This window comes from Dromiciops gliroides, chromosome 3 (genome assembly GCF_019393635.1).
Source record: "Dromiciops gliroides isolate mDroGli1 chromosome 3, mDroGli1.pri, whole genome shotgun sequence".
NCBI lineage: Eukaryota > Metazoa > Chordata > Mammalia > Microbiotheria > Microbiotheriidae > Dromiciops > Dromiciops gliroides.
In genome coordinates this window covers 174,623,646-174,650,513 of record NC_057863.1, presented here as the reverse complement: position 1 = coordinate 174,650,513, position 26,868 = coordinate 174,623,646, and the positions used below count along the sequence as shown (strand labels likewise).

At 37.3% G+C, this 26,868-nt stretch overlaps 1 protein-coding gene across 6 annotated transcripts in view; it reads right to left on the bottom strand.

The window, feature by feature from the left end:
* ARHGEF7 (Rho guanine nucleotide exchange factor 7) overlaps positions 1 to 26,868 on the bottom strand; it is a 318,711-nt gene that overhangs the window by 56,130 nt on the left and 235,713 nt on the right. For all 6 annotated transcript variants that reach the window (XM_043991289.1, XM_043991291.1, XM_043991290.1 and 3 more), the window contains exons 10-11: positions 3,903 to 4,041; positions 1,656 to 1,715 (exon numbers count right to left, since the gene is read on the bottom strand). In XM_043991289.1, the coding sequence (XP_043847224.1) occupies positions 1,656 to 1,715; positions 3,903 to 4,041 (199 nt within the window). The remainder of the gene's footprint in view (positions 1 to 1,655; positions 1,716 to 3,902; positions 4,042 to 26,868) is intronic.

The window sequence follows — 26,868 nt, the reverse complement described above, 5'->3', positions numbered from 1 at the left end:
GAGAACGTAATGGGCTCAAAATCAAGAGACATCCCAACACTACATTCAAGTGTATTATCCATTTTAATCATATGAAATTCACGTCACCAAACCACTTCATTAATTTATATGCTATGCCACTTGGTTGCCTCATTATGGCATGGAGGTAATGCTGGATTCCTGAAGACAATTCCAATGAAGTACAGAGTCTGGCAGGTCCTACACCAAGTTGGGAAAAGCTTTTAACATGGGCATAAGACATGGGCTATACAGCTATCACCCAAACCTAACATAAGTTTACAGAAAGAAGCTCAACACCAGAACACTAGCTAGTAAGACATGAATTTTTTGGCCACTACTTACAAAGACTAACTACTATGGGGTAGAGAAAAATATATTTTAAGTTACTCTCTGATATACAGCTTATCAAAAACATAACAAACTTTCACCTTATATGCATCTAACTAACCAAGTAATTCTAAAATTTCCTATTATTAGCTCATTAAATCATTTAACGCATTTTTCACAACTATCAATTGTATTGATTTCCTCCTCAGAAAACTGCCTATTCATATCCTTTGATCATTTATCAATTGAGGAATGACTCATAGTCTTACAAATGTGACAAATATATGTTGACACCTTTATCTGAGAATCTCTATATAAAAATTTTTAGTATCTATTTGGTTTTACATCTGTGTGTGTATATGTGTGTGTGTGTGTGTGTGTGTGTGTGCATGCACGAACACATACATACTTGTGCCTAATGGTGTGAGATTTTTTTCCCAACCCTGTAGATTTAAGTGATTTAACTACAGTAATAATCAGTATTTAGACTACAAATTGTGATTCAACATGTTTAGGTATTTTTTAATAGCTTATGCAGATTATTATTATAGATATTGGTAGAACTAATATACATGTCATATTGTGATCTAATTTTTGATAACTCAAAGTCCATCATCTCAACCTCAGTTCACCATCATGCAATTGTGGTTAGGCATCTATCAATCAGTTTAAAGGTCAAATAACAAAAATAGTAACTCCTGAGCTAGAAAAGACCAATCACAGCTTAGAGAGGGGTCAGATGATGAAATGACTGAATCCTCACATCAAACCATCTTATCCATATTAGCAAACTGGATGATGGCTGCCAGAATTTGGACAAGTCTAACTGCAAGGGGTCAGCAAGTTGGATGATGAACTTTGCATATCTACCACTTGGGTGATATGCAATTGTGGGAGGAGTTTGTCTAAAAATAGCAGTGTATAAATACTTTACAACCCTGTTGGGGTATAAAAGCAGCCTAGTGACACTACTCGGAGTCTTCAGGTCCTAGACCTAAGACCGGCATTATTGTGAGAAAGGAACCCTCTCTCAATAAACCTATTTTATACGGCTTGGAGACTTGGCTGTTTATTTTTCCTTCATCAGACTTAGAAATTTTTGCAACAATGGAAGCCATCTTGGGAAAGAGAATGGGGGGTGTGGGGGGGGAAGGTTTTTTTAAAAAGTTACATAACTTTATTATATATTTAAAAGGAATAGCAAGTTGTACATAACAGATTTGCAATTTCATGTACAATTATTTTTTTTCTATTCTACTATGTTGTGGCGTTGCTTATTTATTTCTTAAGTTCAGAATAAAATACGACTTAAAAAATAATCCACTTACAGAAAGATTTTTGAAGGCTGTCATTGACTTCTGAATATCTTGCCGATCTGGATGATAATCCTTAGTGTAACAAAACAAAACGATATTACTATTAATCTTGGTGGCAGAAAATACTTCCTAAGGTTATATTATTGCTATAGAATTGCCAGAACTTATAAAAATACAATTCTACTTTCAACTTGTTCCTTTTTTCTCATAACCATAATAAATTCCACTTTTTCTGTTCAGGAAGAAAAAGAAATTAAGGGCTCTCAGGCCTCACATATGAATCCAAAGGACTCACAACTAACTAAATACAACTAATTTGTAGTAGAAATGTGAAAAATTAATTTTTGTCCCTTCTTGCTAAGCCTTCATGCTAATAAGAAAATTAATTAACCCATCATGTGTAGCTGTTAATGTCTTTTTTTTTTTTACTTTGGCCACCCAACGAGATATGCTCTTTTAATAATTATTTTGGTGTTTATTTCCAAATAAAACTTCAATTTTAGAAATGATGGTATCGGGGCAGCTAGGTGGTGCAGTGGATAAAGCACCCGCCCTGGATTCAGGAGCACCTGAGTTCAAATCCAGCCTCAAACACTTGACACTTACCAGCTGTGTGACCCTGGGCAAGTCGCTTAAACCTCATTGCCCCACAAAAAAAAAAAAAAAGAAAGAAAAAGAAAAGAAAGAAATGACAGTATCAGAAAAAAGTAAAAGTTCTTCAAGTCCCAAAATGTTAAAATTTGGCGGGAAATTGAGGGTTGTTTTGTTTTCCATCTGTTCAAAGATATATAGTTGAAGGGACCCTAAGGTGCCATTCAGTCCAACACTGTCATTTCATGGATGAAGAGGTTGAGACCTTGCTCAAGGTCACAGAAGTATTAAGTAGTAAAGCAAGGATTTGAATCCTGATAGCAGAACCACCACTCTTTCCACTGTAAGGAATGTGGTAAAAGAACAGTTCATCTGGAAAAGATCTAGGAGTTGTAGTAGATTAGAAGTTAAAAGATGTCAGCAGTGTGGTGGTGGTTGTTGTTGTTGTTTGTCCTTCATTCTCAAAGAGGACTATGACACTGGGAGGTGATATCATGACTTACAGTGAATGGGATTTAAGTGAGGCAGGCCTGTGCAAAGTCAACAGCCTCACTCTCCCCTACAGAACCATCTGGGTTCAGTGGTAAGATATACATCAGGATGACTGGAGATGGCCCCAGATTTTTGAGGCAATCGGGTTAAGTGACTTGCCCAAGGTCACACAGCTAGTAGTGTCAAGTGACTAGTGCTGGATTTGAACTTGGGTCCTCCTGACTCCAGGAGGAGTACTCTATCCACTATGCCACCTAGCTGCCCACTATTAGTGTCATATGAGAGCTGAGAAGTTAATGTCATCTTAGGCTACATTAAGGAAGGCAGAATTTCTGGGTAGGGAAATAAATGCCCTACTGTACTCTACCGTGATCAGACCACATCTGGAATCTGAGTTTCATTTGGGTACCACATTTTAGAAAGGACACTGATAAGCCTGCTGAGGAGGGCAACCGGGATGGGCCTAGAGCTCATGCCCTATGAGGATCAGCTGAAGTTAAAAGGAGGTGTTTAGCTTGGACAAGAAAAGACTTTGGAGGTATATGTTAACTGTTTTCAGATATTTTAAGGGCTACTGTGTGTGATGGACATTGGACTTATTTTTGCTTTGACCCCACAGGAATGAATTATAAGCAATGTGCCTAAGTTACAAAGTAGCAAATTCAGGCTTGAAATTTTATATGTAAATAAAGAAATAGCTATCTAAAATTGATTTACCCTGTCTAGAGATGTAGTGAGTTACTCATCAGTGGAGGTCTTTAAACAAAAGCTGGATGACCACTTGTCAGATATAACATGGAGGAGATATGAGTTGGACTAGGCAGCCTGTGAAATCCCTCCCAAATCTGATGGGGGGGGGGGAGGTACACAGAGGAGGGAATGCTGAATGTCTCAAAATACCAAAAGTAAAACAGATTTTTAAAAGAACTATCGAGTCCCAGAGAAACTTTTAGTTGATTCTGAAACATGCACTGATTCTTGGTTATGATGCGTATCCTGCAAGCTCCTTGAGCTCATGGGCCATAGATCACCTAGTCTCCTGGTCTCACCCATTCTTGACCCACAAAGCACCCTCAATTTGTTATACTGATTCATCTGTGTCCCAAAGACATAGAGAGAAATCCTGCATATAATAAGTACTGAAGAAATGAATGTTAAAGAGAAAAAAAATGATACCTCCATATGTCTTTCAAGTTCTTTGAGTAAAGTAGGGTATTTATCCAGGCGCATAAAAGGTTTGCTGAGGCCTGTGGTCAACACAAGAATCCCAGGACTGTTGGCGCCTTTCATCTCCATAAATTCTCCCAAATCCTCACTAAGCAGACAAAGCATTAACACAAAAGAATTTTCTTGTTAGGGGTAAAGGACAAAGCAAAGTTACTCTAAGTGCTAGGTTCACCATTTACTCATCCTTAATTATGTGTGTTATTAATGAAAAACAAAGGTGGAGGATGACACTAGATTTTATCAGTGCTACAAATCTGAATAAGAACAAAAAAAAGTCAGGCTATCCTCACAGTAGGAAAAGAGTGCTGGGCAAGGGCTCAATTGAGCTCTGTCCAGTCTCCACTATAGACTAGCTCTATGACCCAGCATCCTTTTAGAGCCTCAACCCCCTCAGGAGGTTAGGCTAAATCATTTCTCAGGACCTTTCCTAAGAAAAAATATTTCAATATAAATGATCTTGTACTAATCAGAGAAAATAACCTGAATGTCATGAACAATTTCCAGTAACTTTCTTACTTGAAAGATGCTTCAAAAATATAATTGTGACCCCAAAAAGTGAAAAAATTAAATAAACTTTAAAAAACTCAAGTGAATACCATATATTTCTATCATATAATGATGATTTTTAAATTCCAAAGGCTGAGGAGATAAAATATGTTCACAGTTACCATACCATAATTCTGTGTTCAATACCAATTTTTCATGCACATACAGATAGACATGATTCTATCTGTGGCTGTTCCAACAGGATCATCTTATTAGCAAAATCATCTTATAATGAGACTCCTCAAATATTAAATCACTAAATGTACCACATTCTTAATTCTACCATGGAAGAGGAAGGAGTGAATGCAAAGTTCCAGTACATTCTCCTCCTTTCAATTCCTGTGTTCAATTAAATTCATCAAGCATCTACCTTAAGTGCCATTTATGTGTAAGGCACTGTACTAGGGAACACAAAGCTAAAAATTAAAAATATCCCTGTTCTCTAGGAGCTCATATTATATTGGGGAAAATACCATGCATTTCACATAAGTAAATGTAAAATATTTTAAAAGTCAGTACAGAATAATTCGATAGCTGAGGGAAAGGCTAAGAAATGCAAGGGTTAAGAAAGGTCTTTTGAATAGAGGTAGAGATTCCAAACGGTAAAAGTGAAAAGGGAGGACAGTCCTACAATGAAGAGCAAGATGTACCAAGGCATCAAGATGCAATGTCAGAGAGTGGGATAGGACAGACAACATGTTAGAGGGAAACCTATGAAAACATTCTGGAAAGACAGGTCAGAACCAGACTGTAAAGAGTTTTAAACACTAAACAAATAAGTTTATTCAGTAAGTAATAATGAGCAAGGGGGTGACATGGTCAGACCTGTACTTCAGAAATAGCCATCTGACAGCTATGTAAGGAATGGAATGGAGAGGGGAGAAAATGGAGGTAGAGACACCAATTAAGAGTTAATTATAACAATCCAGGTGAGGTGTAAAAAGGGCTAAACAAAAAATGGTAGCCAAGTGAATGGAGCAAAGGGGGTATGAAAGATGATCCAGCAGGAAACCTTTGTTCTTCACAAAGATCATCTCTACAGTTCAAACTTATATACAGGCAAGACCTGCAAAAAAAAGTTACAGATTGTATCTAAAACCATGTTTTTAAGTCAACTCTTTGGAACTCAGAATAACTATAAAACATATATAAGCTATGGCTTTTGCCCGCCCCCCCCCATTAATCGTTTAGTACCATATTGAGAGGAGTGAAATATGGTCTATGCAATTCTATGAGCTTTGTAAAAAAAAAAAAGGGGGGGGTGCTACATTGCAAGTTACTTAAGAAAACCTACTGCTATAAGAAAAGCTATTTTTTGATGACAGGCACCCTTTGAATATGCATCTTCCAAAGGTCATTCACTTTCTATTATAATGTTTTCTCAGCTGTTAGTGGTCATAAAGCCGAGCTGGCTCTAAATATATGTTCATACGTCCCCTGTTCACCTAAGACTTATGACTTCTTTACTCAGGATCTGGATCAGCCAGCTGCCATGGATGCAGAGTGATCAATGATAATTGGTGAAACATGTTCATCATCTTAGCTCTTGGTTATTTAATGGTTGACTATTAACAAATTATCCCTTCTCAAAAGTAAGAATATAAGAAAAAGTAGGCAGCACCATGCAGCACCATCTATCGAGAAACATACTTAACTAGGAGACCTAAGACCAAGACTCCAGTCAGACCTCTGCTATTGGCTAGCTGTGTGACTATGGATAAGTCACTTACCTCTCTGGAACTCAGTCTCTTCATGTGTAAAATAAAAGGGTTGAACTAAATACCCTATATTATGACTATGATTTGAAGAGTCAAAGCTGGACCATAGGCTGGTAGATGAAAGTTTACGTTGGGATTGAATCACAATTAAGATCAGGCAATGGATCAAAAGATGGAAACAGGTTTTGTTTTAAACAACCACTTACACCTTAAATTCCTCAAGATACAGATAATATGGGCTCCACTGATTTAACTAATGAGAAAAAGCCATCAAATCTTCTCTACAGGTGAAACAAAAACCATAGAACAATTACGGAGTCAAAAACTGGATTAGTGGCTTTAGTGAAAAAGTTAAGCATTACTCATCCTTCAGGTGAATGAAAGTCAGTCCATCAAAAAGTACTTTATTATGTTTCACCATAATTTTAAAATATTAGGAGCCCAATCACATGTGGCATCCTGCTTTTCTCAAGAAAGAAATGAAAGCAAATGCAAATTTAAGCAGGAACTGCTATTTTACCAAAAGGAAAACAATATGGAACTATGCCTGTAATGTTGGGGCATTGACCTGCTACCTTGTAAATTTGAGGAGGTTGAATGAGATAACCTCTAAGGTCTTTTCCAGTTCTAAATCTATGATCTATTAAAAAAATAGCCACACATAGCCCACCCCTTAAATCAGTACATCATAAAATTGGTGTTTCAAGGAGCTGCATAATCCAAACACTTCTTGCCCTCAAAAGGCTTACAAGCTAGAATAAAGGATTTTTTTAAAAAGACTGATATAAGATAGAACATAATCAAATATCAGAGAAGGATAAGAGATGGGAAGAGGAAGGCATCATTTCTAGTGTGGCTGGGGGACAGTGAGGAGAAGGCATACAGTATGAGGGAAGTTTTATTAGGAGGTTTATAGAAAGATTAATGACCTTTGTCAGGAGAGATTCGTATACTATCTATAACACCTACAAACTGTGTGACTATGGAATAAGCAAATCTCTGTTTCATTTTCCCTGTCTATAAAATGGGGTGAATGAAGCCTGTCCTAACCATCTCCCAGCATTATTCAATTTTTTTTTTAAATTGCTAAATGTATTGTATGTACAAAGCTCTGAGCTAGGTGCTAGGGACTAAAATATTTAAAGGCAAGAACAAAACAGTCTTTAACTTTGAAGAACTTAAAAAACTGTACTTGAATGTTATAAGTAAAAATGTAAGGAAAAGGCCTTGTAAACTTCAGAATATCCTAGAAATGGATGTTAGTTACCATTTTACTGATAGTAAAAGTGAGGTCCACAGAGAGGGCATCCTAAAATGAAAAATTCAAGTTTGTTTCCTCCCAATTCAGTGCTCTTTTTATTGTGCCAAATTGTTATCTACATCTCTGCCTCTTCTGCCTCCCTTCAGTATTTATTATTTATTCACACACACACACACACACACACACACACGAGAAGGAGAGATGGGGGAAAGAGAGAGAAAGAAAGGGGGGTGAGGGAGGGAGAGAGGGAGAGGGAGAGGTAGAGAACCAGTGTTACTGAGTAAATGTGCCCCAGAAAGGCAGAGAAATTTGTGGGAGTCCTTCCATGTCCAAAGATCAGATGAGTACATTGAGGACTCTGGGCTTTTCCAGGAGACCTGATTTCAAATCCTATCGAAAGCAACCATGTCACATTAAACAAATCCGATGAAACAAAATATCATGTTTAATTTAAAAAACAAAGCTATTGGGGGCTGCTAGGTGGTGCAGTGGATAAAGCACCGGCCCTGGATTGAGGAGGACCCGAGTTCAAATCTAGCCTCAGACACTTGATACTAGCTGTGTGACCCTGGGCAAGTCACTTAACCCTCATCGCCCCACCAAACAAACAAACAAAAACAAAAAACAAAAAACAACAAAGCTATTCTTCAATAGTATATTATTTGGGTATTAAACCTATGAAACATTTAGTCCTCTGATTCTTCTTAATTGGTATTCACTTCAATCTTTATTGCACTTTACTTTTTCTTTCACCTGTTTTTTTTTTTCTTGTCCTCATACATACAGCAAATGGTTTCCTTCCTTAATAGACCATTAATTTTATTTATAATCCTTGAAGCCCCTTATGCTTCAGGTGAATTACTCTTTATGTTTCATAACCCATGCCTTAAACTTATTCACCAGCAGACAACTACCAGCTTATCATTCTCTTCTTTCTCATCTTCCCCTCAACAAAAATAGTCATTTATCTGGAACATTAGTTCATTTCTTAGGTTTATCTTGATACAGAACATGTCTTTTATGTTTTTCCAAAAACTAAATAATTGTATGTGAAAGTAGTTAGGCACCTGGAAATGCAAGTACAGAGCCTTAAAATATGGAAAAGGTTTTGGTATTTCACTATAAATAATTCCCCCCAGCTTTATCACCAGATTACTATCCAACTTCTTAAATAAAGTTATGCACTTTAGGTCTCTAGCTGCCATGCATTGTTAAATGTTCTGCTGTCCCAAATTCTTTAGGGAAATGGCTGTTCAGAAGGCTGGGGTTTTAGGCTCAATTCCACTCCTTACTAGCCACACAACTATGGGCAAATCACTTCACCGCTAGATAGTTTCTTCATCTGTAAAATTATGGTCTTGGAAAAGATGGTCTTTAAGGATCTGAGCCAATTCTATAATGTTAATTTCATCTTCAACACTGAAATAGCAATTGATCCAAATAGAACAAAAAAGAAAAATACTGGATGTTGGAAGGGATGTGGGAAAACTGGGATGCTAACCCACTGTTAGTAGGAGTTGTGAACAGATCCAACCATTCTGGAGAGCAATCTGGAATTAGGACCAAAGGGCTATCAAACTGTGCATATCCTCTGATCCAATAATACCACTGTTAGATTTAGATCCCCAAAACAACCCCAAAAGGAGAAAAAGACCTATTTGTACAAAAATATTTATGGCAGCTCTTTTTGTGGTGGCTAAGAATTGGAAATCAAAGGAATGCCCATCCATTGGGGAATGGCTAAACAAGCTGTGGTATATGATGGTGATGGAATATGATTGTGTTCTAAGAAGTGACAAGCAGGATGATTTCAGAAAAGCCTGTAAAGACTTGTATGAACTGATGTACAGTGAAGTGAGCAGAACCAGAACATTGTGCACAGTGATAGCAATATTTTTTGATGAAGAACTAAGAACGACTTAACTATGCTCAGCAATACAATGATCTGAGACAATCCTGAAGGACTAATGATGATGCATACTATCCAACTCCAAAGAAGGAACTGATATGAATTGAATACAGACTAAAGCATGTATTTTTTACTTTCTTTCATTTTTTTCTTTTATTCAAGTTTTCGTATACAAAATAACTAATATAGTAATGTTTTACATAATCTGATTGCTTACTGCCTCAGGAAGGGGTTGGGGAGGAAGGGGAGAATTTGGAACTCAAAACTTTAAATAAAAATGTTTATTTTAAAAAAAGAAAAAAAAATAGTCACTGATCTCCTGGATTGTGCACACAAAATAATGGGGAACAGAAGTAATGTCATCTGCTTATGGTTAAACATCTCCTATTGTAGCTTCCACTATACACATGGCACAGTGGGAAGACTACTGAATTGAGTCAGATAATGAGAATTCAAATGCTGACTCTGCCATTTAAACTTGACCTCAGGAAGTCATTTCATCTTTCTGGGCCGCTGTTCTCTTATTTGTAAAATGATGGGGGAATGGGTGGTGACTAATGTTCACAAATGTTTCCTCCAACAAAAACCCTATGATCCTATCTTAAAGTTTCTGTCACAAATTTTAAACACCATAGATGATTCTCCCATTATACAGTATGTAATGTTCATCACAAGACAAGAGTAACTAAAGTACCTGCCTAGGCCATCACTGAATTGTTCCTATTTTCCCTATGATACTGCAAACTTTATCCCTATATCTCAAGGTTTGTGACTGAACTGGGAATTAGTTACAGCAAAAATGGAGGGTCCAGAATAGGCAAAGAAGTCATTAACTTCATCTCCAACCTTTTATCACAAACTTCTTCATAGTATCTGATCAGAGGTTAACATATGGATTAGAGGAATCTTCATGAGACACCAACAGCATCATTCTATACTTTTGAAAACTTCTGTAAGTTGAATTAAAAAAAAAAGAACCCTGTTAGGGCAGGAAGAAGATCTTAATAATGTCTGATTAAATGCAGCACATAGAATGCTTCCTGACTAATTTAATTGTGGAGAATGTATTCATGAAGCTTTCAAATCCACAGTCTACACCAGTTATTTCATGTCTATGCTCTAAATGAACTGTCCTCAAGTCAATTCCATATCTAGTAGAGATATGAAATAAGGGAAAGTCCTGTTTCAAAACAAAACTAGCTTTTCAACAGCGAACGTCTAGATGAGGAGGAATAAGTTCTTCATACAATGCTAGAAGCCATGGCTGTTGAGCAGGCCAGGGAGAATTTTTAAATCCTTTGCAGGTCATTGTGTTAGTTTTATTTATTTACTTCCATGCTGAATTCCAAAAAACAACACAATGCATGTTGCTCATAGCTATTTTGAAAAGACAATGGCTCTTTTCAGTTCACTTAATTTCTACTGGCACTAGAAAGTACGGTACAGTGTATCTCCTCTGTATTTACTGAAATGACACTGTGAGCCACAGAAAAGAAACAAAGGGAGCACACAAAAAGATCATCATTTAGCTGAGCAAAAAGTAACAAAATGCTGGGTTGGGGGTGGGGGGGAAGGAGAATTTAAATCATTTTATGGTATAAATGACTAAAAGTACAATTTATTCAAAATAGTCTGGCATGAACATCTATCACAACTGATTTAATCAACAGAAATGGATTTGGGGCAAATATATTTTAGTTAAGATGTCTATAGGATTGGTGAGAATGTGTTAGTTAGGATAGTTTGCAATGGAAAAATCTTTAAAATATCCATGCCAAAATGACCTTGAAAATTCAAATAAGTCTTATTTCTTGAGATTTCCTCTAAGTCAGCTACTGCCTCCTATGCTACCAAAAGCAAGGTCCCCAATCCAACATTTGAGAATTATACTGATGATCTCCACTAGAGAACCATAATACCTGTCACATTTTTAAAAAAGGTTATGTTCAAAATATGAGACCAGTCAGTCTAAAAGCAGCACATTTTAAGAAGCAGTAAATACCCAACCACTTCCAAAAGCCAAATAAATAGAAGACTTACACTCCTGAGGCTGTGTTTGGTTTGTAGTAGACAGACTGTGAGCTCTCACTGCTTCCAGGTCTGAGGAGGGCACACAGACAACGCATCTTGACAAATCTGGGGGTGGGGGGCAATTCTTGGCTTCCTTAGTGACTTTTCTGCCTTTTTAGGGCTCTGAATTCTTTAGGACTGAGCTTTGATGGCTCCTTACTTTAGGACTGTTTCTCAAAGAATGACATCAGCCGGCACACAGAAAGGCTCTGGGATATACCAAGTGGAGGAGGGACAAAGAGTTTCCTGACTCAGAAAATTATCTGTATTCCATGCTCCAGTTATTTTGAGTAAATGCTATGTTTAAGTTTCACAGATTTATCAAAATAGCTATTAAGGTAATGGTACAGGAGATAAACATAGTATACACTTGAAAAACATTCTTTTTAAAGGCCTAAGAGTTTCCCAAAATGTTAGTGATTCTGAAGGATTACAGTTTCAGGACAAATTTCTCCCTTCTTTGAAAACTAAGTTAACTTTCCCCACTGAAAATAACTTTCCTCACTCCACTATATGTAATATATTTACATATTATATATACATGTACATATATATGTGTGTGTCTGTGTCTGTGTCTGTGTATAATATACATACAAAGATATTTCAAATCCTGTCTTTAACTCCAGTTGGGGGCAGGGGAAAGCACAAAGAAAGAAAATTTTAGTTTAGTTTGTGTGTTGTTTTTTTTAAATAAGAGGAAGCCCCAGCCAGAACACCTGTTGAACACTATTCAACTACTGGATTCTATTAAAATCGAATCAAATACTGAATTAACTAACAATAAATTTATTTACAACATTACGATATAAATTTCAAGAATATAGAAACTACTTTTTGGATATGACTTTTCAGGTTATTCATAAAGGTAGATTAAAAAAACCCTACTTGATGAAAAGAACAATGGAGAAGACTGGGAGATATACTAAAATGGTGATTTTATTTGACCTAAGAGACAATGGAGCTCCATAATTAATACGTCAAAAAAGAATGATTAGGGGAAGCTAGGTGGTGTAGTGGATAGAGCACCGGCCCTGGAGTCAGGAGGACCTGAGTTCAAATCTGACCTCAGACACTTAACACTTACTAGCTGTGTGACCCTGGGCAAGTCACTTAATCCTAATTGCCTTACCCCCCCACACAATAATAAATAAATAAATAAATAAGAATGATTAGCTTTAAACTACCTAGTTTACTAAAAACTAGGCATGGAAAGTGTGGGGACCAATTTTTAAGTGGGGAATGCTAGCTAAGCGGCTTGCCACAATATTGGGGCAAGGAAGGAGACCAGCAGCCTCCCTCAAAACAGAACAAGATTTATTTTAACAAGAACGAACTTAAAAAAAAAAAAAAACACAAATGGGATCAGTAGGATCAAGGGAAAGGAAATAAAATGGAGAAAGGGAAATTATAATACCTGAAAAAATACCACCGCCCAGGAATCAGCTGAAAATACGAGAACACCTGTCTCTTTCCAGCTTCCACCTAGAATGCTCAATTCTCCTCCCCCAAACCTAGAAACACCCCACACAGCCCCAGCCAATGGGATGGCTGCTCTGACAGTCACATGACTGCCCTCACTAGGCTTCCAATCATTATAATTTTGCCAGGTCCATGTAGGCATCAGCGAGTGGTGATGACGTGAGGTGCCAGAGCCCTGGCAACAGCTACAACCAGTGGGTTTGCGGAGCCCCAGGCCAGTGCGCGCCGAGGCATAAAAACCTCAAATAACAATTAATTCTTTACAAAAGGAACATAGCTTCTCAGAAAGATAAAAAAATGACATGGAAAGTGAGTAGATCTTTCCAAAGGGTATAAACTACTAAAATAGTTGAACTAAAGAAATTAAATGGTTTATAAGTCTATTGTAACATATGTCTGATTATTGATTTGACTTTTTTCTTCCTCTGTTACTCTCTACTCAGTATTCATTTTCGTTTTCACTGAGCTTATTTTACCTAATTCAAAATTGTATCTCAAAAATTTTTGTTGTTGGGGAAGCTAGGTGGCGCAGTGAAGAGAAAGCACTGGCCCTGGATTCGGGAAAACCTGAGTTCAAATTTGACCTCAGACACTTGACAATTACTAGCTGTATGATCCTGGGCAAGTCACTTAATCCCCATTGCCCCACCCAAAATTTTTTTGATTCACATTTCAAAAAAGAGTGCTAAATCTAAATTCACAGGACTTGAATTTGAATCCAGTTCAGCTACTTAGTAGGTATGTGACACTGAGCAAATAACTTAACCTCTTGGCCTCAGTTTCCTTATCGGTACAATGAGGTGTCTGTGTGTGTGTGGGGGGGGGGTGGATTGGATTAGCTTCTCTCTGAGGTCCCTTCCTGCTCTAGACCCTATTGGAAGAGACAGGGAAAGTATAATATAGATAAATCAACTTCCTGCTCCTGATGATAAATGAAGAGTTTGAAATAGACATGTGTTTTTCATCATTTAGATTTCTACACGAATAAAATAATTTCAATAATGCTAATAACAATAGCTAAAATTTATGTAGTCCTTTTTGAATTAACAATCGCTTTACATATATTATCTTCTTTGATCCTTACAACAATCCTGTGAGATAGGTGCTTTTATTATTTTCATTTTATAGATTGAGAAACTGAAACACAAGTTATAGCATAAAGTACTCTATCTTATTTGACCCTCCAACCCTGTGAGGCAACTTGTTCATTTTTAAAGATGAGGTAACTGAGATTGAGAGAGTTAGTGACTTAACAAGAATCATATAGCTATTAAGTAGCAGAGCAAAGAACTTCTGATTCCTGGTTCAGAATTCTTTTTGCTGTTCCTATTAAGTAGCAGAGCAAGGAACTTCTGATTCCTGGTTCAGAATTCTTTTTGCTATTCCTAGAAAGCCAACTCAAAGTTTCAGGGACATCAAGTTACTTAAAGAAAAAAAAAAAGTAAAACATGATATATCTTTTATTTCAAGCCTCCAGTATTCACTTTGACCCTAGAATATGAATTGCAGCAGAATGCTGCAGAAACATTAGGACAAATCAATTCAACCAACAGTTACTAGATAATATCTTTGCCCTAAAAGGTTTGTGTTCATCTTCAGATTTCAATAAAGAATTTTGCCAGAAAGATCAACATGTAACTTTTACTTTAACTTTCCAGAGCATAGATTCTTCTTCCATTTTAATAAATTCTTGAATAAGGAACCATTGCTGAAGCACTGAAAATAACACTACTTCTAAAAAGATTAAGAAATCTTTTAGAAGACAAAGAATGCCAGCTTCATAAAGATAAAAACTCTCTCTTCTGTATGTTTCTGCTTACCACAGTGTGACTTAATGAAAAGATACTGACTGACCATCGTGAAAAAATCCCATAGGGCTGAAATAGATAGGATAAGTTAACAATTTTCTTTTAAAGTTCTGAGGAAACAAGCAGCATGTGTGGATTCTCCTATTTCCTGATCCTATATGACTTGCTTTGAAAATGTATTTGGAGAGTATTACAAGTTTTCTTAAATTTGCTAAAGTTCAATACTTCTGAGAGAAAAAATAATCTAGAATTTTCCTTTTACCTGTGAAACTTTACAAATAATACACTTCTTGTATTTTAAAAACATACAGAAAGGGGCGGCTAGGTGGCGCAGTGGCTAAAGCACCGGCCCTGGAGTCAGGAGTACCTGAGTTCAAATCCAGCCTCAGACACTTGACACTTACTAGCTGTGTGACCCTGGGCAAGTCACTTAAGCCCCATTGCCCTGAAAGAAAAAAAACAAACAACAACAAAAAAAACCCATACAGACAGCATCATTTCATAGACATGCCCCTCCATTGACAGATGCAATGAAAAGCTTGGGAAACATTTTTGGAAATGCCTTCCCAAATAACTATTATTTGATATTAAGGAAATAATAACAGTAATTTGGAGCAAGAAAGATATTTTCAAAATATTAAAATCTATATTGAGGTATAGTAAGAAGAAATAATAACTACTTAGAAAACTGCTTTTAAAAACATTTAAGTGGATAAATTCCAAAAACTTCTATTGCATTTTGCATTTTATATAGGTTCATTCTTCCAAGTAAAATTTTGGAACGTCATCAGATAGCAAGCAAATAAAAATATAAAATACCTTTAATGAATAAAAACAAAACCAATAAGGAGTGAATGCCTTTAATTTTCACCTCTACCTCATTTAATAATCATATGACATTAAAACATTCAACTTTACAGACTATTCCGAGTTGGCAATATACACAAGATTTAAAAACCAAAGGGGGATAGTATGCAATTTTCTTCCACATGCTTATTTGACATGAAAGGATTTTGTTTAGGTCTATCAGAAATGTTGGAATCAAGACAAAAGAAGACATGGAGCGATGTTAAGAGAGAAAGAAAACAAGCCAGAAACAAACATTTCCTCTCTTAATTGGAGAGAAATCCTTGACTGCTGGCTAAAAACAGAGTTAGACTTAAAGTTTCCTTCAGAACTACAACAAGCTCTAGAGTTTTATCATCCCTGCTAGCAAGTTTGGAAAGATTGTTCATTAATCAAACAAAAATTAGATTATCCTTGATCCTTCAAATTTTTTCATACTTCCACAGTACAGTGGGAAAAGCACTAGCTCTCTATAGTCTGAGGACCTGTGATCAAATTCTCCTTTCTGATATGTACTGACTGGATGGCCTGCTTGTGCTTCAGTTTCCTTATTAGTAAAATAAGGAAATTGGACTAGATGTCCTCTGAGGTCCTGTACTGCTCTTGAGCCTCTGAAAGTGCATAGGGGATAATGACGTGGCCTTGGCAATTACTTACTCTCTGGAAGTGACTGTGTTGTCATTATTAGAGAATGAAGATCATGTTAAATATTTGTAAGAGAATGAACAGGGAGAAGGAGACTGGACCTGTAGTTTCATGGACATCAGGATCTCACATAAATCTCACCAATGCAGGTTGACACCTTCTTTGTAACTTACAACCTTACGTTGTCTAGAATATGGAGAGATCAAGGGCCTTGCCCAAGGACACACAGCTGGGATGTGTCAGAGGCTGCACTTGAATACAGGCCTTCCCAGCTTTGAGGCTGGCTCTCTATCCACTTACCACACTGTAACTCTAAAGAATATTATATTAAATTTTATTAATGTATATCATGGTAAATAACTGCATGAGGTGACAAAATCAAAACTGATTTTCTTACTGAGCAAAGGATATATAAAGATTATCTTCCATGCATTTATTTGTTTAAAAATTGGTGGCTGGACTTGATAAATTCCCAAGCAAAGACTTCATACATATACTAAATATGTCAAATAAAAATGAAAACAAAAGTGATATTTACATCATAAAATTTTCATTGGGCCCCTTTTCACTGTTGCCCATAATCAAAGGCTAAAAGAGCAAAAAGCTAGGAAGGTAGTTTGTAGTAATGGAATAAACACTGCATTTAGAACCAGAGTATCTAGATTAAAATTCTAGCTCTGTGTAGACTTGAGCACGTTATCTAACTTCAATGTCTCCAAACTCTCTTTCTAGTAGTATGTCATGTTATCTTCCCCCCCAACCCTGCTCAACCACATACTCTTTTTTTTTTGGGGGGGGGGGGGGCGGGCGGGGCAGGGCAACGAGGGTTAAGTGACTTGCCCAGGGTCACACAGCTAGTAAGTGTCAAGTGTCTGGGGCCGAATTTGAACCTCAGGTCTTCCTGAATCCAGGGCTGGTGCTTTATCCACTGCGCCATCTAGCTGCTCCCATCAACAACATACTCTTTAACCAATATTCTCCCTCAAACTGAATGTGTTTCCTCCATAAAAATATCTCAAGGGCATGTGTCATGATCTGTCTTTGCCCTATCTCTCACACTCTACCACCTTGTACTAAACACTACACACACATATAGTTTAATACAAGGTGGTAGAGTGTGTATATATGTATAAACATATACAGACACACACACATATATATATATATTATATATGTGTGTGTGTCTCCCCCCACCCCCATTTTCCCTCCCTCCCCGCCCCTCTCTCATGTCTGAAAATTCCTTGAGAGCTTCTTGTGGTGTGTTTAATACATATTTAGGGATTTGAATTAATATTTCTGAAGCATCTGAATATAGAAACAATTCCTGTGAAAAAGACCTAGGATTTTAATGGATTGTAAACAAGACAATTTCTTTGTCAAAATATTCCAAAGCAACCCTGAAGCTATTTAAATAGAAGTATAGTATCCAAACCCCAGGAGATGATAATCTTTTTTTTTTTTTTTTGGTGAGGCAATTGGAGTTAAGTGACTTTCCCAGGGTCACACAGCTAGTAAGTATTAAGTGTCTGAGGCCGGATTCGAACTCAGGTACTCCTGACTCCAGGGCCGGTGCTCTATCCACTGCACCACCTAGCTGCCCCAGAGATGATAATCTTACTAAACTCTATAATAGTCAAGTCATGTTTAGATTAATATATCCAGTTCTCAGCAACATATTTTAGGAGGCACATTAAGAATTCAATTCGACTAGTATTTATTAAGTATCCACTGTGTGCTAGGCACTAGGCTAGGTGATGAAAAATTAAACAGCCCTTGCCCTCACGAAGCATACATTCTAGTGGATAAACTAGAATATGTCTAAAGAGAATTCTCAAGGGCGGAAAGGTCTTGAGAAATATGTCATATGAAGAATTGAGGAATAATGTTCCTCAGCTCCAACAGAGGGAGGAGAAAGGACATGAGCAGAAATGATATTAGGGAAAGGTCAGGGAATCATAGGAATTAGAGCCAGAAAGGATCTCAGAGCCCCATCATCTAGTCCAATCTCCTCATTATTTGTAGATGAGGAAACTAAGGTTCAGAAAAGGGAAGTGATTTGTCAAGTAACTAGCAGAACTCAGACTTGGTTCCTTTTCCTCTCACTTCAAATCCAGGGATCCTTCCACACAACCACGTTATCTCTCCATGATGCTTTGGCTTTGGCCTTAATCAAGGCCAACCTCTTGGCTTCTGTGACACCGATCTCCGCTGAAATCCCTTCCTTGCCCTGAAGACAGGCTCTAAACGTACCCCCAGACTACCTGGTCTTGACAAGGAACATTCTCAATTCATACATTCAAGGGATATTTTAAAAAGTAGGGTTAACGCATTATAGGTCACTGCCACAGACACAATGAACAGAAAGTCACCCTTGAAATCCTTGCTTTCTCTCTAAGCCCAGGTAAAGTCACCTTTAACCTCTTTTCCCTTAACAAATATTTATTAAGATCTACTATAACCAAGGAACTGTGCCTCTACCCCAAAAAAAAAGAAAGAAAAAAAAACCCACACCATATCACAACCTTGTTTTATTTTGAAGGGACAGGATAACAACCCAGGTCTTTTGATGACAAAAGCCAGTTCCCTTTCCATTGCTATTCTCTAATTTCATCTCACCCCCTTGTTATAAGCTTGTGGGTAGACTATGCCACATAATTTTAAATCACCCATTATATCTAGCATAGTGATAGACATACTAAGTGTTAAATCCTTATCGAGTTATTAACTGGTAGCATTTAAACCCACTGCATACAATCCATACATAAATTTATCCTGCACAAATTACTTACATTATCAAATTAAACCTATACAAAGCTGTCAATATAACAAAATAATTTCTATTATACTATATCTAATTTTTCCAGTTTAACATGCCATGAAAATGATCAAAGTCAAAAAATATTAAATTGACAATGGTGAGTATAATATAAACCTCAAGGCAATAATGTTAAATCTGCATATTTGAATCAAACAATGCTAAATAACTGTTTCAAATGCACCTGGAATTAGTTACTGAAGGATTTTTATGATTTATAGAATAACAAACAAAGGTCTCAAACCCAGGAATTAAGATTTTTTATTTTGGATAGAGTATGTTGCTGCCAGCTTCCCCAGGTTGGAACTCTTTCTATGAAATGTAAATCAATAATTTAGAGGCCTTATAATTATTCTGCCTCAGATGATTTGGGAGCATTCAAAAGATCTGCAATACAACCAAATCATTATCAGAGAAGAGACACAAGGAACTCCAAAATATTTATGGGAATCAATCCAATTAACTCTGTGTTAGCCTCTGAGAAGAAGACAGGAAGACAGGAGACAGGAAATGCAAAGACAAAAATTAAAAATAGTCTCAGCCCTCAAGTAACTAACATTTTCTGGGCTGGGGGGGGCAGGGGCAGAGGGGGAGATAAGAAAGTGGAATACATGAACAGAATCAAGTAAGTAACAAATAATATGAGGAGGGAGAAGGTATTGAGAATTTTAAGAAGTGATGAAGGAATTTCCTCTTAGTAATGAGGGACAACACTTTCAAAGGCAAAGCAATAGGGAATGGAGTAATCATAAGTAAAATAATGATAATGATAATAACTAACATTTATATAGTGCTTACTCTGCACCAAGAAATGTGCTAATTGCTTTACAAATATTATCTTATTGGATCTCACAACTCCTAAAAATATGTACTATTATTATTCCCATTTCACAGATGAGGAAACTGAGGCAAACTGATAAAGGTCACACAGAATATCTGAGGCTGGATTTGAACTCAGGTCTTACTGTCTCCTGGCCCACTGCACCACCAAGCACCACCTAGTTTTAGCAACAAGTTTTACTGGAAGGTATGCTGCTTTAAGTAAACCTGAAAAGATAAATGGGAACCATATTGTGGAATCAATCAATAAGCATTTATTAAGCTCCTATCATGAGCCAGGCATTGGGATGATTTAAATACCAGTCTGATGAATTTGTATTTTAGACTAAAGGACCCTGATCTTCATCTTCACCTTGACCTCCAACATCTCTACTTCTCAGTCCTTACCCATCTGGACCCCAGGTAAACCAGTTCAACAGTACACTGTCCTCTTTCTCTCAAGTGCCTTGCCCCTTTATCCTATCAAAGATCTTTGCTCTGCCAAAATCCTAGCCTTGGGTTAACTCCCACCACTTGCTGCCTTCACTCCTACTTCCGTGCTGCTGAATGAAGCCTCAGAAAATCACCCAAACTGGGCTGCCTGGGTTCATCCAAGTTTCTGTTATATAATCTCCAGTGAGCGCTCACTGTGGCAATACACCTCCCTAGCTAATTCACTTTCCCCACTCATCCCAGTGGCTTTTACAAACCACTTTACTAGTCTTTTTTTCAGTCCTTACCCTTGTTGACCTCTCTCTCTATAGCCTCTGCCTCTCTTCTCTCTAAGGGATGACACTGCTTTCTCTGACTTCCTACCTGTCAGGCCATTCTTTCTGCTAGATCTTCACCCACACACACCATGACCACTAATAAGGAACATCCATCAAGGTTCTGTCCTGAGAGCCCTTTTCTCCCTCTATATTCCTTTGCTCAGTGCTATCAAATTCCATAGATTCCATTCTCATTACCATCTCTATGCAGATGACTCTCAGATCTCTTTATTCAGACCCCACCTCTCTCCCACCCCCATTTCAAATTTCCAAGTGCCTTTTAGACATCTTGAATTGGATGTACTCCAGACACCTTAAATTTAACACGTCTAAATAAACTGAATTCTATCTTTTCCCCAAACCTTCCTCTCCTCCTGACTTCTCCAGTACTATTGGGGTGCCACCCTCCTTCCAGTTCCCTAGTGTCACAACTTTAGTGTCATCCTCAATTCTTAACTCTCTCATCCCCCCATACCCAATCAGTGGTCAAGTCCTATCATTTTTACCTTCATGAACATCTCTTCATTACCTCATGCCTGGACGAGTACAGTAGCTGGCTCTCCCTGTCTGAAGTCTTTCTCTCTACTCCACTATCAAACTGATTTGACCAAAATGTACTGCTGACCATATCACCTCCAACTCACCCACCCAATTCAATAAACTCCTGTGGCTTCCTGTTTATCTCCAGGATCAAATATAAAATCCTCTATTTGGTTTTCAAAGCCCCTCATATCCCTGGCCCTTTCCTAACTTTGAAACTGTCTTATACCTTACTCCCCTTTGTGTACTCTGCATTTCAGTGGCACTGGCCGCATGGCTGCTCCACAGACAAGACATTTCAGCTCTTTGCTATAAGCATTTTCACTTGCTGCCTCCCCCCATGGCCCTCATACTCAGAATTCTCTCCCTCCTCATTTCTGACTCCTAGATTCCCTGGTTTCCTTTACTTCTCTGCTAAAATCCTATCTTCTGCAAGAAGCCTTTCCTAGTCTTAGTGCCTTCCTTCTGAGATTAGCCTCAATTTATCCTCTATGTGTATCTTTCTGTATATATACAAGTTGTTTGTTGTTTTGTCTCCTCCCTTAAACTGTGAACTCCTTGAGAGCAGGGACAGAATTTTCCTTTTCTTTGTATTTCAAAGCTTATCCCTTGGCACAGACCAGATGCTTAATAAATTCAAGTTGATTGACTAAATAAAGGAAACAGGGAGTCAGAGAAGCTTCTTGAGAAAGGGAGTGTCGTGTTCTGGTCTGTGCTTTAGGAATATTTATTTTGCAGCTGTGTGAGAAAGTACCATGAAAGCACAGTGCTAGAAATTTTCACCTACTAGAAGTAAATGTTTTCCCCTCTTCTATTTGGAGGCAGTATAGATCATTCCATAAATGCACAATATATAGTAAAGAATTAAAATATATTGTTACCAAATTCAGTAAATCAATCCAATAATAAATTCAATGAAGTAACATCATCAAATCCAAGCAGTAACTCAACAAGCAGATACAAGAAAAGCTATCATACTGGCAAACACACTAAGGTCATCATTCACTTAAAAGACCACTCCAAGCACTGAGAATAAGACAAAAATTTTGAGATTCAGGGTGACTGGTTCAGTCACAGAACCTGGGAAATCTGGCAAGAAATGGCAACATCCTGTCCAATATTTGACAGAGAAAGGATTGTTAAGAAGTGAGATCATAAGTTGCTTTTGAGCAATGTAATAAAGACTTAACAATAAAAATTCCCTGATGTTTCACAGCAGGCCTCTATCAGAAAAAAAAAAAAAAAACCAAAACCTCAAAGGTTTCAATTCATAGGCATCAATTAATTAATCAACAGAGTTATCTTTCCTAGGAAAGGCCATAAAACTTACAAAGAGACAGAGAGGGTTGAGTAATCTGCCTGAAGTCACAAAATGAAGTGAAAGCCAAAAATTCAAATCCCTCAATTCTCATCTCAGCTCTCTATCCATCAGAACTCAGTAGAATTTTCATAACAATGAACCAGAATCTAAGTAGGTGAAAGCCTGATGAAATCTGACAATAGAGGTGGGGTAAAAATCTACTTCTTGGTCCCAATTAACCCTATAAAGTCAGATCATGGTCCAAAAGTTCATCTCTACCGTAGAAGTTTTAAGTTAGGAATGCACTTTGTCATAGAAACATTGATAAAAATGATAGTAACATTATAAGAAGAGTCCATAAAATTCTATTTTATGTAGTTTACTTTTTTAATGTTTAATATTTTCCCCAATTACATGTAAAAACAATTTTTAACATTCATTTTTAAAACTTTGAGTTCCAAATTCTCTCCCTTCCTCCTTCCCTACCCTGCTCATCGAGAAGACAAGCAAGCAATTCAATATAGATTATACATATGTAGTCATGAAAAATGTATTTCCATATTAGTCATGTCATGAAAGAAAAGAGACCCAAAAAAAAAACCCTCAAGAAAAATAAAGACAGTCTAAAAAGTATGTTTCAATCTGTATTTGGACACCATCAGTTCGTTTTCTGGGGATGGATAGTATTTTTCATCATAAGTCCTTCAGACTTGTCTTGGATCATTGTATTGCTGAAAATAGCTAAGTCATTCAAAGCTGATCATCTTATAATACTGCTGTTACTTTGTACACACTACATTGCATTTGGCATCAGCTTATATATGTCTCGCCAGGTTTTTCTGAGAGAGCATCCTGCTCATCACTTCTTATACCACAGTAGTATTCTATCACAATCACATACCACAATTTGTTCAGCCATTCCCCAATTGATGGGCAATTTGGATACACACCTAGTAGTAGTATTGCTAGGTCAAAGGGTTTTATAGCCCCTTGGGCATAGTTCCAAATTGCTCTACAGAATGGTTAAATCAGTTCACAACTCCACCAACAGTGCATTAATGTCTCATTTTTCCAACATCCTCTCCAACATCTGTCATTTTCCTTTTCTGTACTATTAGCCAATCTAATAGATATAATGTAGTCCTACATTATACATAATGTAGTATAATGTAATTGTTTTAGTTTGCATTTCTCCAATCAATACTGATTTAGAGCATATTTTATGCAGTTTAGAGGTTGTAAGATCCAATTCTGGAACCCTGATTATTTTTATTTCCCCCACCAAAGGAGGTTCCTAATGTTTACAAAAGTACTTCATTTCTTTGCATGCGGCTGCAACAATCAAGGTGACCCTTGTAAAGATGGCTGAGCTCAGCACAGCTTTTAGGTAGATACATTTCACTATGATTTATATGCATATGAAATGCTAGTTTGTTTACTGAAAAGGGCGCCCAGAAGCCTCTGAGGGGCTACGAGCATAGCCCATGCACTGCTCTTTGTGGCTTTCAGACATTATTTCCTGTCAGCCCAGGTTCACATCTCTGATCAGTTGCAAAGATTCAAACAAGAAGCAAGAATAGTGGTTCACTATGTAAGTGATCACCATAGAAGCTACATCTATGATGCAACTGAGCTATAGCTCTCTTGTCCTATATATTACAAAAATACTCTAGAAACCAACCATCATTTACAATTAGATGCTATGTAGGAAAAGATGCCAAAAGGATAAAGGATCAGACTTGTTAAGAAGGTTAGGAAGACGTGTATTCAAATTCCACCTCTGAACATACAAATAAAAAAGTGAGACAATCTTTTACTCAAGAAGCTTATATTCTACCAAGAGAAACAACACATAGAGGGGAGCAGTGACCCAGGAAGGTGTTTTGGCCTGGGAAGTCACAGGAATTATGAGTGGAAGCTCTTGTCAGTAATCTGGCATACCCTTCCAGAAGCAGCATTTGTTTATTATAGTCTGGAGGGCTGGGGGAGGTGTGAGACAAGACACATGGTTGAAGAAGCAAGATAGATGGCACTAAAGATAATCATCTGAGTAGATGGTTGGAAGCATGATCTGATAGCCTAGGGCTGGCAGAACATAGTGGGCTACCTGAGATTCTGCTGACACCAATCAGAACAACATTAGCCCAGCCTAACCCGGACATTTATAAGCTGTGTCAACATGAGGAAGTCACTTCTGAGTTTGTGGGTAACAGAGATTCTAAAACCTTAAGCTATACATGGGTTGCAAATTGCTTCAATGGAAGGAATTCCACCTAGAAATCACAGATCTTTACTGGATTGATGTTAAGATATATAGAGTCTTCATTAAAATCCTCCTGAAATGCCTTGTTTTGATATACAATGTGGAGGTGACTGGATTCTCCAAAGCGATTCCCATGCAATGTAAGTTCTGGTAGCTCTTAAACTCCAAAGGCTTTAAATACCAGTCTGATGATGGACGAGTCATCCCAGAAGTAACCTAACTAGAAATTAAGTATAAATGACTTGAATGGAATATTATTGTGCAAGAAGAAATGACAAACATACTTAATAACTTATTAACCATCTACCAAGATCTCAGATGAACCGCAACTTTCACTGGCAGTATAATCCATATTGATGAAATCACAAATCTGTTGAAGTATCAAAATAATACACGAAAGTATTTTATAAACTATATTATGCAAATATGATATTATTGTTAATATTACTGCTGCTGGTGATGATGTTATTTATAACAGTTCCTACAGGAAAATAATGACATCACCATTGACAAGAGTGCGTATATCCCAAAGGCCCTGATATTGTCATTCTCTTCTCTTCTTTAGATGATTTCCCTCGATCTCATATAGTTTCATGACTTCAATTATTATCTCTATGCATGTCTTCCATATATATTTATATATATGTATATGTGTATGTATGTATATGCAGTCCCAGTCTCTCCTGCATTCTTGCACTACATATGTACAAATGCTGCTTTCCAATACCTGAATATCTCTTTAGCACCTCAATCCCTTCAAACTCTGATGAAGTAGAAAGACAAAATAATGCTTTTCCCATACAAATAACATTAGTCATAGTGATCAGGTGTTCCAGGACAGCACATAAAAGTCAATTTACCCCAAATTTATCTGAACCACAGTATTGATAATATTATTGAACCTAACCACTACATAGCATCGTTTCTAAGAGATATTTGCCTTCCAAATTCTGACCGAGGATGCCTGGCACACATTTTCCTGTTCCATTTTCCACTCTCCCCTCCTTCAACATGCTGTCATGGGCCTCAATTGGAATTGACCCTTAAAACAGGCCACTATTGGCAGGCTGCCTCACATCCCATACCTAAGCATCCTAGTTGGAAATCTAGAGGCTCACTTCTCCCAACATTCCTAACTCAAAGCTCATGTTAATCTTCCCTAGCCATTCTTTCTTTCCCTTTTCCTATTCTGGCTAGACACTGAATTACCATCCTTAATCCTGTCAGAGAGAATCTAGAATCCCCTCTACACTTACCCTTCAACCCACACACCTGTTCCCAATGACACTGGGCTGCTTCTCCAGTGGAGCAGACACCACCAAACACTCCTGGCCTTGTAGCTGAGCCTTTACAGCCTCCAGCCCTTTCCACCTGCCCTACAGATGGACTTTCCTACAAACGTCACCTACCCCAATTAGAATGTGAGTTCCTTAAGAGTAGGAACTATATATATATACATATATATATATATATATATATGTATATATATATATATATATCCCACCCCCGGCAGGGCAATGAGGGTTAAGTGACTTGCCCAGAGTCACACAGCTAGTAAGTGTCAAGTGTCTGAGATCAGATTTGAACTTAGGTCCTCCTGAATCCAAAGCCAGTGCTTTATCCACTGCACCACCTAGCTGCCCCCTGGGACTATATTTCTTTTTTTTTGTATCCCCCACATTTAGTACACTATGGGGCACACAGAAAATGCTTAGTAAGTGGTTTTTTTTTTCATTCATTCACTCGATGATCCAATGACACAAGTCTGCTACATTCAAGGGCAAAGATACTTCCTAACCCTAGTAATAAGTGAAGAGCTCCAGGGAAACAGTTTCTCCTGAGTTGAATGTTTCCACTTGTTCATTTAGAGGCTTATTCAAAAGAGACAGATATGACAGATAGCAAGAGATCTCTGATAGTTATGGATCCTGAAGGGTGAGGGAAAGAACTTTCAGAAGGTGTTGGCAAAAAAGTTCTTCTAGTTTCTAAAGAATGAGGATGATAGGGATTTACTTGTACTTGTATTTTTATATTAGTATTAGTATTTTGCATTTTGTATTAGTTGTATTTTTAAGGGTAGATAATTTTTAAATGAAATATAAGGTACCCTGCTTCTACTCCCATTT